Source organism: Lampetra fluviatilis, chromosome 16 (genome assembly GCF_964198595.1).
Source record: "Lampetra fluviatilis chromosome 16, kcLamFluv1.1, whole genome shotgun sequence".
Classification (NCBI taxonomy): Eukaryota; Metazoa; Chordata; class Hyperoartia; order Petromyzontiformes; family Petromyzontidae; genus Lampetra; species Lampetra fluviatilis.
Genome location: NC_136290.1, coordinates 4,084,011 through 4,097,032, shown reverse-complemented (window position 1 = coordinate 4,097,032; position 13,022 = coordinate 4,084,011). Strand labels below are relative to the sequence as shown.

Below are 13,022 nucleotides of genomic sequence, written 5' to 3'. Positions count from 1 at the left end.
CACCGCTGTAGACATGGGGCCAAGAGCACGAGGCGCAGAGGCGACTGGGGGCCCTTCTGTGCTTCCAGCTGTCCGCCTCTTCTCATCAGCCCACTGGGATTTTGGTTGCTGGGGCCTAAACATGACAATTTCCCGTAGTTTAAAAATAAACGATGCAAAAGTGGTTTCCCCACGTGGACGAGCGCAGGACGGCGCTCGGCCCATTCGTGCAGCCACCTCGAGGCAGTGGTGGAAATTCCACATTGCCGTGGTGGGGCTGAGTCGGGTGAGTTTGCCGAACACGTTTTTTTGTAACACGCCACGCGACGAGCCGCAGAGCCACGGCTTACGGGTCATCCCGCCGAGTATAAAACAAACAACAACAACTCTTTTGGGTCGAACTTACTCAGCTTGCGGGCGTTGTTGACTCGTGTCTTTAATGACGCCCCTTTGGGGGAGACAAAAGTTTAAACCCTTTCCGACCTCTTCTCGGCCTCGCCAGCAGAGTCAGCAGGCTCCTCATGCTGCCTGAAGTTACGGGCGTAGGCAGAGTTTGACTTCTATATTTTGTGGGGGGTGTGAGAGGGGGGGGGGGTGTTCGCGTTGTCCCTCGCATTCGGAATCGCGGATGCATATAATTAATTAAACAATCTTCATCTCCATTGTAAACTACTCAAAATAAATCAATAAAAGTGTACAGTTTGGGGAGGGGCGTTGTTCCCCCCCCCTAGTGCCCCCCATGCAAACTCGGCTCATGGTTATGGGCCAGAGAGACAGGCACCTCAACGGCGGGGCCTGTCCGTGCAAATCGTGCTGCGAACAACAACAACAACGAAGCACCCTCGCTAGAGATGCTGTTAGCTCACGCCGGTGGGAGTACGCACACTTTGCACCACTGCGTGCGACCTACCGATCGATCGACTGGGTGGACAAAGCACGCCGTTTTTATATTTAAAAAATATAGATTTTTTTTGCGCTGTCGCAGAGCGTTGTCAGTATCCGTGCATGAACAAAGAAATAATAATGTTTGTTCAGGCGGACATTTGCTTTTCATTTGTTGCCCAAAATGGTCTGCAACAGAGCGAGATGAGTTTTAAATGAGTTCGGGACGCACACGTTCCATCGAAGATGCTGTTTATCGTGCCGAATAGGATGCAAATCTAAAATTGTGAAACATTGCAAAAAAAACACTCCGATTGCATTGGAGTGGCAGCCGTCCCACAACAAACCAGAAACAGACGTTCGCTGTGGGCACAGCTTCAGACGGGAATTGTCGCGTGCTGCGACATTCGGTCTGCTGAAGTGAAATTCTCTGGAACGGCACCAGCTGTGGCTGCGTGCTGCGCCTGTGGACATTGGGGGTGTGTGGGGGGGTGTGTGGGGGGGGGGCTGTGTGTGGGGGGGGGGGGTGTGTGGGGGGGTGTGACGATTACAGTCTGGCTGTTGCCTGACGATGCTAATTGTAACAACTGGCGAAACGTCGTGCTCAGATTATAAATGTTGTAGGTTTACTCTCCAACACACCGGCGTGCTGTACTAGTGACGAATTGGCACGTTCTGTTTACGTGACAAACCTTACTAATTGGCTGTGTCGGGTGGTGGCGGGTTTAACGACACATTTATATTTATGCTATCTAACCCAAAAATACCTATTATGGATAATATTGGTCGCGAGAGCCTCCGTGTTCAACTGAGCAGTGGTTAGTGCACTGCGCTATGAACCTAACGACCCGAGTTCGATTCCCGCTGACGGCCTGGCGAGTTGGCACAGTGGGGAACACAGGTCGTGTATTTGCCAGTGATCTCAATTGGTCGACCCATGGCACCTAGGTCTGTCCTGTGACCTCCTGCCAGCAGGCCTTAGACACTTCACGTGGCCTCCAAGTGCACCTAGCATGGCACAAGCGCCTTGGTGACATCACTGCCACTTGGTGGCGAACGGCAGCACTTGTAACACCAATCAACTTCAAGGACAGTGCATATCATTATCAGAGTTGTTTATTTTTGTTTGCATTTCGACTGCTTGTGTTGTGGTTTTTGCAAACATGATGCCTTGTATAAAGGTGTCAGTTTTTGTATCAGTTGAAAGGGTACAAACCTATTACTATATTTTGCCACTGGTAAAGGAGGTCTCATAGTGTAACACCAGTGATTATTATTATTATTTGCACCAATCCTGGACATCCGCTCGGTCAACTCGGCCTCAAATGAGCCCCTGTTACGCTGTGTAAAACATGAGCACTGGGGAGAGGTGACAGCGGCCGGGGCGTGGTGCTGGCGCGTCCACCCTCGCGTCTCTCCGTGCCTGCCTTCGCTGACAGCTCTTGCCCCCAGCAGTGTTGTGCGGCTATTCACGGGGGAATCTTCGCCTTTGTTTCGTGGGGTGTCATTGCAGGTCCAGCAGCGAGATCAGCGAGGGTTTCGGTCGGGAGGCTGCGCGTCCCTCCAGCCATGGACGCAGCGGTTCCGGCTGCCCAGGAGGCTCCGCCGCAGGTGAGCAGCGACGCGGGCCTCTCGTGCCGCACCACGGGCGACCTGCCCGCGGATTAGCGCGAGCTCACGGTACAAACCTTCGGAATCATCCTCACCGTGGACACGGGGGGCCATCCTCCTCGATCTGGCGCGAGATTAGTTCCGGCATTTCTTTCTCTGGTCGCACCCCCCCGCCCCCCCCCCCCCCCCCCCGTGATCTGTGGATCAAACAAACGACCGAAGACGCCGGCGTACGGCGGCCAACAGCAGTTCATGTGAATGCCGTCGCAAGAGGTCAAACAACGTTTGACGCAACGGACCTTCGCTGACTGTGCGTGATGATTGAATGCATCCTTGCTCTTTCCCCCAGACAACTCGCGTCCAACAGTTTTTTTGTTGTCTTTAGTTTGTTGTCCTTCCCCTGCACCTCCGATTCGCACGGACGGCTACGTACCGTGCGAAAGAAGTTCAACATCCGTGCAAATCACCATGAGGCTATGTCCTCTGCCTATGATCCAGGAGTGTCAAATCCACGATCACATGGTGGTTGTGAGTGCCGGTCTCTCACAGGGAAAGGCACATCTGTGTACTTCCGCTTGTAAATGGTTACATGCATATTTGCACGTGCACGAATGCACCCTCCATCTTTACAAGGCTGCTCTCTCATAGCTCTCTCGTCGAAGCCAGTGCGCAAGTCGCCTCTTGCGCCATCAAACAATTCCTTGGCTTTGTCCATTTTCATGATGAAAAAGAGTCGTTGATTTGTTTTGCCAATAGACCCTAGATGGCCATGTGGGAAAGGCTGCTTACAATACAAACTGCATTCACTCCTTCACAGCGAGGTAGAAACGCAGTGATGTCCTCCAGGCGTCTCTCAGCCTGTGCCGAGGTGGCTGACTCCGAGTGTCAGCGGTTCACAGCGCGGCGGGGCCGTTGCCGTGGGAGCTGCGGTACACGGCTGTGTGTGTGTGTGTGTGTATCTGTGTGTGTGTATCTGTGTGTGTGTGTGTGTATCTGTGTGTGTGTGTATCTGTGTGTGTGTGTATCTGTGTGTGTGTGTGTATCTGTGTATGGATGTACGCTGGGTTTCTTTCCCACCGTACACAGCCAAACCGTTCTAATCGGAGGTGTGGACGGTTGTGCCTGCCTGGATCGCGTTTAATCTGCAAACGTCCTCTCAGTCCCAGGGCAAAGGAGAAGAGAGTTGTGCACGCGTGCGTGTGCGTGTTTTTTGCGTGGTTTTTGTTTGTTTTTAAATTACGGTTGCCGAGCACAGGCTCGAACGTCGAGCGGTTGCACCGCTCCGCTACTCCTGACCCAATGTTCTGGCTCGGCCGCCTCAGTGTAGAATGACGAGGGGGAGCAAGGGCAGGCCCAAAGGCCCCCAAAATAGCCCCGTTGAAGGCCTAATCGGCAACGGTTCATATATTTCGCCCGCGCCGACTCGACTGCCCACGCGCGCGGTGAGTGACAGACTCGGGCACTTGCTGTACCGCCTGCAGCGCCGCGGTGGTGCGTAACGGATTCTGTGACTGTCCAGAGGACAGCGCAGGCAGAGGGTCAGGGGGCAGAACCGGACACATCCAGTCTGGCTCATCATTGATTTTGGGGTCAGATCGCTATTTGAGTAAAATGTGTCTTACACCCTCCTGTACACAACAACAGCAGTAAACAACAGCAGTGCCATACACAACAACAGCAGTAAACAACAGCAGTGCCATACACATGCGCACCTAGGCTGTGGTCTGTGCTTCCAACACCAGACTAAAGTATTCCTCAATGAGAACAAGTAAACCCGTAAAAACAAAGTTTTTCACTCTAAATCCTTTATATGCATGGCGGCTAGAGTCCTCTCGTCCTCTGGCTTGAGATGGCTGCCACCTATGGGTCAGATGATTGCCTGCTAGGATTAAGCAATTGGTAATTAAATATTTAATTTGTTTTCCCTAAACAGTGTAAAATTTTGGAAATTTTATTTAACGAAAATTAATTGTCACACACAACGAGTCTGTGTGGAAAATGTCAGCTCGATTGGATCACGGGAAGTGGGTTAAAAAACGAGCGAAAGATTTGCACTGTCCTAAGCAAGCAAGCGAACTTAATATAAAGGATTTAATAAGTATAACCCGTAAAAACAAAGTTTTTCACTATAAATCCTTTATATGCGTGGCAGCGAACTTAATATAAAGGATTTAAAAATATATTCGCCTGTGGAGGACGCGGGGATCGATCCCGCGACCTTTGGCATGGGAAGCGAGGGCGCTACCAACTGCGCTACTCCGCCACGGCCTGTGGAGGGGTTACGCTCTGGGCTCCTACACTGTGACGTTCAGCCAAAGCCATGAATGAGTTCTATTTGAATATATGTAAAATATTTTTTTTTGCCTAAAAAGTGTAACATTTTTGAAAAAAATTTTCACGAACATTAATTGTCTCGCACAACGAGTCTGTGTGCAAAATGTCAGCTCGATTGGATCACAGGAAGTGGGTTAAAAAACGACCGAAAGATTTGCACGGTCGTAAGCAAGCAAGCAAGCACGCAAGCAAGCAAGCAAGCGAACTTAATATAAAGGATTTTAAAAAAGGCTGAAATCATGACCAACGTACGTAAATGTTTGTACGTTGAACTTCTTTCGCACCGTACGTAGCCAACCGCGCTAATCGGAGGTGCGGGGGAAGGACAACAAACTAAACACAAAAAGCAGTTCTAAATAAATTAGTTTTAAATCTCGATGATTTAAAAGTGCATAAATCCAGTGGCTTCCAAATATTGGAGGGAAGAGCATTCCAGACGGCCGCAGAAGCGCATCTGAAAGCGCGCGATGCGGTGACCGTCTTTGTTCGATGGTTAGCAGCCAAAAGCCGCCGCTGCTGCGAGGACGACTAGAGTTTTGGTGATTATTTATGCTCCTTGATGATTATCAGCAAGTGATTGTGGTTCATTTGTGAAGTATTGTGGTCCGTCAGCTGACACAGCCAATTGGCAACGTCGTCACGTGATGAACAAACGTGGCCAATTCACTACTGCTTCAGCAGAAGCGCCACCGTTGTGTTGGAGAGCGATCCACAACACATTGAACAATTCTGGTACACAAACATGTGCACGCGGGCAGACACGTGCACCCAGCTGTCCGATCGCAGGTCTCGCATGTTCGGGGTCCATCTGTGTGTCCCCTACCCTCACCGCGGCGGTGGTGATCTTTGCGCGCCGCGACGTATTGGTCTCCGCCACCCTGGCCCCGCGCCACCAGCTGTCGCTCTCGTGGAGGAATTATCGTGCCGAGCGGAAGCTAATTCTTGAGAGACGTTTCGGGGGTTCAATCCCATGGAAACTCGTGAACAAAGCCCTTTTATCTTTGGAGGGTTTTCAATCTCAGGTGCGTGCCATTAACAGGACTGGCGTGCCAGCCACTGGCATGCTGTGCCAAGTCATTGACTCGACAAGAGAATTGAGGCTGTCGTGGAGAAGTCCATCTCGCTCCTGTGAGATCCAAATTTTAAAACACTTCCCCCGCAAATTTCCCAATTGCGATGGTACAGAGCGACCATCCTCCACCTGCTGCGAACATTTGGCAGGCACTCTTGAAAGAGCAGTCGTTAGACTGTGTAAACATGCCAGTAATACATTTGGTGATCCAGTGGGGCGATGTTGAGTTTACTTAAGCTCATAAATCTCTTTCCCAGACGATTTGGTGGTTGGCACAGTTTATAGTTGATATTTTTGGTCACATCGTGTAAATAAAATGCGTGTCGTAAACCCTCCTACAACCAACACAGCCAATCAATAAAGATGAATGTATGTTGAACTTCTTTTGCACCGTAGCTAGCCAACCGTACTAATCGGAAGTGCAGGAACGTTGTCACATGAATGTTTTGGGTTTACTCTCAAAGACACCGGTGTTCTGAACTAGTAAGGAATTGGCACCTTTTGTTTACATGACAAACCTTAATAATTGGCTGTGTCGGGTGGTCGTGGGTTCAACGACACATTTCTATTTACGCGATCAAACCCAAGAAACTTCTATAATGGATAATATTGGTCGCGAAAGCCTGCGTGTTAAACTCTCACCACCAACTGTCCACTCACTCACAACCCGTGCTGTTAGTGAAGAGATCTGCAGCAGAGATTGTGAAGGGTCTGTCAGGAAGACCGGCCTATTTGTGGTATCATCCTTCCAAAGATAAAACTTACCATTTGTTCATTTGCACACAGGAGTTAATACTGATTCATCAGCGTGGGATGACGTTTTTTACGTGGTAGGATTTGTGGTCGTGGTGCCACATAGATTCTGAGACATTTTATAAACATTCGTTTTTAGCGCATACATTTTTAAATAAATATAAAAAGCAAAAAAAAAACCCTACTTTATTTTAGCTTGGGGTCATCTACGGTTTCTTCCCAATGGAATTTTGTTGCATGCGGCAAAAACACCAGGGCTGCGTTGAGGCCCTGCTGCTCTCTGATCATGTGATGCATCGCCAACAACCTACCGGGTTGGACTGCAGTCGTGACGCACGACAATCGTCGCTCGCTGCTTGTTTCACTCGTAGATGACGTCGTTCGCATTTGTGGATAAAGCGGAGTTCTTTTTCAAGCAGCACATTTACGCACGTGCATGTCCCCACAAAAGTTGAAGCTCGCAACGGTGGCCGTGTGGAAGGCCGCAGTCGTGACGTCCCTCGCTCCAGAGTCTATTCGGCCAAGCTGTAAAGAGACGGCACGGCACGCTGTACGGAGAGGCCAGTGACTGGTCGCGTGCAACTACGGGTGATGACTTCGCTTCACTCTCACGGCCGTCGACGATAAAGTAACGGGCCCCGAAGCAAACCGCTTGGCGACGCGGCAGCGTCAGCCGTGGTGGCGCGCGAGCACAAAGGGCAACAGACTCGACACGTTCGTCAACTTGCGCGCTGTGAAGCAGGCCCATTGCCCAAAACGTCGTCTGTGATACGCTCTTCCTTCTGAGGGACGACACACCAAACGCATTTTGTGTAACCGGATACAGCCCCAACATGAAACTCTTTTTGTGCACGGAATCAAAGAGCGCCAACTCACTAACACATGCAGTGTTTTTATTTCACTAATCGCTGAGCATTCAGTTGTGCTGCAAGTCAATTTACTTGCGCTGATAGAGGAGATTGTTTTTTAAACAACGCCGTGCATCGGCAAGCGAATGAGCTGGCGTTCTCAAGAGCGGCGCCTGAGGAGGTGTCGTAGCGCCGCGCTCGGACGTTGGAGTCACATTCCATCCGTCTCCTCCCGCTTCTTCACCAAACATGGCCAGGCAGTGTCAACGATCCTTCCAGGCTGTTCTCACAGCAGCGTTGCTGCGATTTTATAAACACAGGTCGTATATATATATGTATCCGCGGTTTAGTTTAGATCAGGGGTCGGCAACCAAAATAACAAGAAGAGCCATTTCTTTCCAATTCGGTACAAAATTCAGTATTTCAAGAGCCGCAATGCATCTGAGTACATACTGTACATACGTACATATTGTCAAGAAGCAGCCCGTAAAGAGCCGCATGCGGCTCCGGAGCCGTAGGTTGCCGACCCCTGGTTTAGATGAAGCCAAACACGCCCTCGCACTGGACCTGTAAGCCGACAGATGACGAGCTGAGTGCTGAGAGCTGAGAGCTTGGCCTGGCAGCTATGCGGCGGCGCAGCGAGCGGCACAGCGAGAGGCACGATGGGGGTTTGGCAGATCGACAAAATTCACGGATAGGAGGAATGTTCAGGGTTGTTTTGCGTCTGTAAAACAATCATCCTCTTTATCCATCGCATGAGGTGCCGAGTGTTTCTCATTTCTGATGATTTTTTTTTCTCCCGATTATGCTACGGCTGTTTAATTGGGGATCATACGGCAAGGCCAGGCAATGTTTTATTGGGAATTCTTGCGGCCAGCAGCAGTGCTGTACCACCCTCGTGTCAGAGAGCGGCTCATGGAGAGGGCCCTCCCAAAGCTTTACTAGGGGCACGCATTGTTACAATTCCCTTTCTTCACGTGGTAATTATTGATCGGCAGGGTGTTTCTCAAGACAGATATGAAGGCAAATTCAGTGACAGGACGCATTGCAGCGCAGTCGTTGGCGACCGGGCGGAGACCATCAACTCACTGGACCGCAGCGCGTGTCCAACATTGACAACGATGCAGACGAGATTCGCATGGCCCCTGCGCAAGGGTGAGACGCAAATTCGTGAAGCGTTGCAAATGTTTTACAGAGAGCGTTTAGTGTATTAGGAAGCCACTGGAGCTATGCACTTTCAAATGGAAATTGCAAACTTATTTATTGAGGGGACTGCTTTTTGCGTGGTGGCTGTCGTCCCTCTAACGCAGCTCGGATTAGCATGTTTTGCTATGTACGGTGTGAAAGAAGTTCAACATGCAGACGTGCACACACACTCGAGGATCGAGGTGGATGATATCCGGATCCAAACCCAGGATCTCGGCGGCGCGGGCTCATTGTCCTCAACTTGTTGATGCCACCGCATCAACACGGTTTACGCGTATTCTTGTTGAGCGAAATTGAGTTTTCGTGTCCATACGGCGTGATAGGACTTTGTAGGATGAACGTTGAGATGTGTAAGGGGCACGGGGGTGACCAATAAGGCCTGTAATAAGGTAGGCGACCCCTGGTAAGGGGTTGACAGGCGTGCCACCGCGTTGGCAGCGGTGCCACAAGCACAATTGACAAATAGCTCGACACGTTCGTCAGCGACACTGTGGCCTTATCGGCGACGCATTCGACAATGGGGCTTCTGTATAGCCCATAAATAGAAATGCTGGAGAGACAGATTGGATGATAATAAGGGTCGGAGACTGCACTTGACAATTTAAGAACTTGTCATCAGAAAACGATATAATGAGCGGTCTCCAACTCTGATTACCCACCCAATTTTTTCAGAACTGCTATTTGCGTTTTGTTTGTTGTCCTTTCCCCACACCGGTTGGCTACATGCGGAACAAAAGACGTTCAACACACACGCACGCATACGTTGGTCATGACTTTGGACTCTTTTTTTTCTCACCGTGCACACGGGGCGTCTTCCTCGATCTGGCACGAGATTAGATTCGGCATCCTTGCTATGGTCGCCCTCCCCTCCCCCACCGTGATTCGTGGATCAAACAAATTACTCGAGACGCCGGTGTACGGCAGCCAAGAGCAGTTCATGCGAATGCCGTCGCCAGAGGTCACACAACGTTTGGCGCAACGGTCTTCCGCTGACTGTGCGTGATGAACGAACGAATCGTTGCTCTTTCCCCGTGACTACTCGCGTCGACGTTAGGAGGCCACTGGAGCTATGCAGTTTTAAATCTAGCTACGAAAACTCTTTTATCTAGAAATTATTTTCGTGTTTAGTTTGTTGCCCTTCCTCCGCACTCGTACATATTCGTGTGCTCTGAAGAAGGGCCATTGGCATCACATGCGATTCCTTTAAAGGCGGCGAGATGTTAACTCCCTCTCCTGGCATACAGGAAGTTGTGGGTTCAGGCTTTCACATCGTTCAGGCTCTCACCTGTCCCTGCTCTCTACCATTCAGATGGTAACCTGCTGAGGCCCTTCCCCATTCAGGCTTTCACCTGGTTCAGTATCTAACCTGGTTCAGGCTCTCACCTGGTTCAGGCTCTCACCTGGATCAGGCTTTCACCTGGTTCAGGCTGTCACCTGGTTCAGGCTTTCACCTGGTTCAGTATCTAACCTGGTTCAGGCTCTCACCTGGTTCAGGCTCTCACCTGGATCAGGCTTTCACCTGGAGCAGGCTCTCAACTGTTCAGGCTCTCACCTGGTGCAGCTTCTCACCTGGTTCAGGCCCTCACCTGGTTCAGGGTGGCGTCCAAGGGACTTTGAGCTCTTGCTCCGCGCCTGATTCGCGAAATACATGGACGCGTCATAAATCGTCTTTATAATAATTTGTATTGTTCAATGCGGTGTTTTTAATGTCATATCAGCGATTGTGCGAGCAGCATCGCTGATGTCACTGCTACAGAGCTCCAGGAGGCAGGGAGCGGAGCCACTGAAGGCTTGTCGCCCTTCCTGCGTTGAAACGACTTCTCAGAACCACCGCAAGTTCAGCGCTCACCGAGACCATGGTGCAACTGAGGCACACACGTGCGCCGTGGTGGCTAGGAGATGTTGACTACCTCGCCTGGTATACAGGAGGTCGTGGGTTCGCTTCCGACCCTGACGCCTGCTGTATATTTGGAGTTTGCGTGTCTTTCTCTCTCCCCCGTGGTCGCGTGGGTTTTTCGCTGTTTCCCTCCAGATTTAGAATCCACATGCCTTTAGAGTATTTGGCTGCTATAAATGTCCACTTGATAAGCCACTTCGTTGAGCTATCATTTGTGGCCAGGTCGCTTCTGAAAAAGAGCCACATAGCTCAGTGGGCCCTACCTTGTTTAATAAAAATATTAAAATCGTAATAGTTTTTGCGGTTGCGGTTAATACGAAGGCCCATGTGTAGGCCGGTATAATTCTTAAGCGGACATTTGAAATCATTCCTGGATGTTCACAGGAAACCAGTGCGGTGATTTTAAGAGCGGAATAAATGTGCTGTGAGCAACAGCATGTGTAAGCACCCTCGCTGCGGCATTTACAACCAGTTTCAGCCGACCGTCGCTTAGAATCAGAACGGTCAGCAAACAAAGAATGGCAGTAATATATAACTGAGAAGTAACAAAATCACTGATCACCATCGCAGGGATATCGCGGTCGGTACATTGGATTATTGCATCCGCGGTAAGTGCATCGAGTTCAAGAAGCAATTTATTTCAGTTTCATAGTTTTGTTTTTGCTTTTATTCAAATCGCACCATGGCGGATTTTGCAGATGCATTCAACCGCACCATTGGGTCGAAACCAGGACCCCCAAAAGATCTTGGATTGGGGTGGGGGAATCGTTACATCCCAAGCCCCGTGCCACTCTGGAGCCCTTTTGGAATTACACCGGATGCCTCGTAATTCTGCCGGTGCCAAATATGGAAGTTGGGGCCAAGTGGGTCACCGCCCGACTGGTGCAGGCCATGCCCAGAGCGCCGTAGCTACAGTGCGCACGCGTGCCATCGCGATAGCGGCGCAAGAGGCGGTGAATGCTACGTTTAAGATGCACTGAATTGATAATTCCTCTAAGAACTGTACGGCGAGCTCCGCTTAACAAGCAAAGGCCTGGTCAGGATGTCAAACCGAGAGCGTGTCTCAAAGTGCATCGGTGCTTGAAACGGCAACATGTTTACAGGAGAGCATCGCATTTCCGACCGCCACATATCCGCCCGCCACATATCCGCCCTGACCGATTATGGGTGGTAAGGGCGGCACAGTTGTAACACCAGCGCCTCACAGCAAGAAAGACCTGGGTTCGATTCCCAACTCGAGCGCCTTTCGTGTGCAGTTTGTATGTTCTCCCCCTGTTCTCCAGAGTGTGAGAGTGTGGAGGTTGTATGTTCTCCCCTTGTTCTCCAGAGTGTGAGAGTGTAGAGGTTGTATGTTCTCCCCCTGCTCTGCATGGGTTTCCTCCGGCTCTTCCGTAGCTAATTAAGCACCCACAATGGAAGTGGTGACACCTCCAGGGATTGTGGCACGGAGTGAAACGGCTGTCCAGCAAGGGTGCAGCAAGCCTCCGCCACAGCACAAGTACAGCCACACGACCGCTGTAGGTGTTGAACCTGTCCCGCACCGTACGTAGCCAAGCGCGCTACTCGGAGGTGCGAATGTGCCAGCCGCGGCCGGTGCACGGCACGGCGGAGCGCGGCGGAGCCCCTGGACGCCGCCGAGCCGCATCTCGCCGGCGGTGGAGAGAGGCACCAAGAAGCCGGGCGGTGGCCCGTCCCCGCCCCGGCGACGACATCGCGGTTTCCGGCGACGGTGGGCGGCTGTGCTCCCTGGACGCGCCGTCTCGCCGCCGCGAGTTCACGGTCGCGTTGTGGGCCCGACGGGCGGGGCGAGGCGTGCGTGGTGTTGCTCGGGTAGGACTTCTGCTGCGGACTGCCGCCGGCGAGCGCCCGCATTTCGCCTGACCGCGTGCCGTCCGTGTCTTTTTATCTTGCCGCGTGCTGGCGCGGGATGTCACGCGGCTGAGCGGACCGCTAGCTTCTCGATGCGCGATCGTGCCACCGCGGCGTGATGGAGCTGCGCGAGTCGTGCCAGTCCGATGTGGGCAGTTGGTCCGGACTGCGGGCACAGTGGCAGCCCGGCAGGCCCCGAAACGCGCGCCGTTTGTGATTTGGAGCCGGCCGCTTCGCTATACGAGACAACTTCTCTGCTCTTTATCTTCCGAGCTACTCTAGAGAGGAGGTGTTTGTGCTCGAGCGTAAGACCTGGGGTCACCGCGAGCTACACTGGCAGAAGTGGAGTGGGCAGGAGTTGCGGAGGTGGGCCGGGGGGACAGTGATGGGATGGGTTTTAAAATGGAGTGGTTTATTATTGTGTTTGGGTACATTCCGTTTGGTTTAAATCGTATTTGGTCGACCGCTGCTCAAGTGAAGAAACGATGATTTTTTCTTCGCTAAAGAGTGTCTCCTTTGGTTTCCGATGTGCACGCACCGCGCTCCGAGTTGAGAGGTCGTTGGTGAGGGT

At 51.5% G+C, this 13,022-nt stretch overlaps 1 protein-coding gene and 1 non-coding gene across 2 annotated transcripts in view; both read left to right on the top strand.

Moving 5' to 3' along the window:
• Nucleotides 1-2,430: 2,430 nt before the first annotated feature.
• LOC144936437 (inositol 1,4,5-triphosphate receptor associated 1-like) overlaps nt 2,431-13,022 on the top strand; it is a 104,395-nt gene continuing 93,803 nt past the window's right edge. The window contains exon 1 of the mRNA XM_078863487.1: nt 2,431-2,472. Within this exon, the coding sequence (XP_078719613.1) occupies nt 2,431-2,472 (42 nt within the window). The remainder of the gene's footprint in view (nt 2,473-13,022) is intronic.
• Nucleotides 8,566-8,669, top strand: LOC144936612 (U6 spliceosomal RNA). Its single transcript, XR_013637439.1, has one exon. It is a non-coding gene; the product is annotated as a U6 spliceosomal RNA (small nuclear RNA).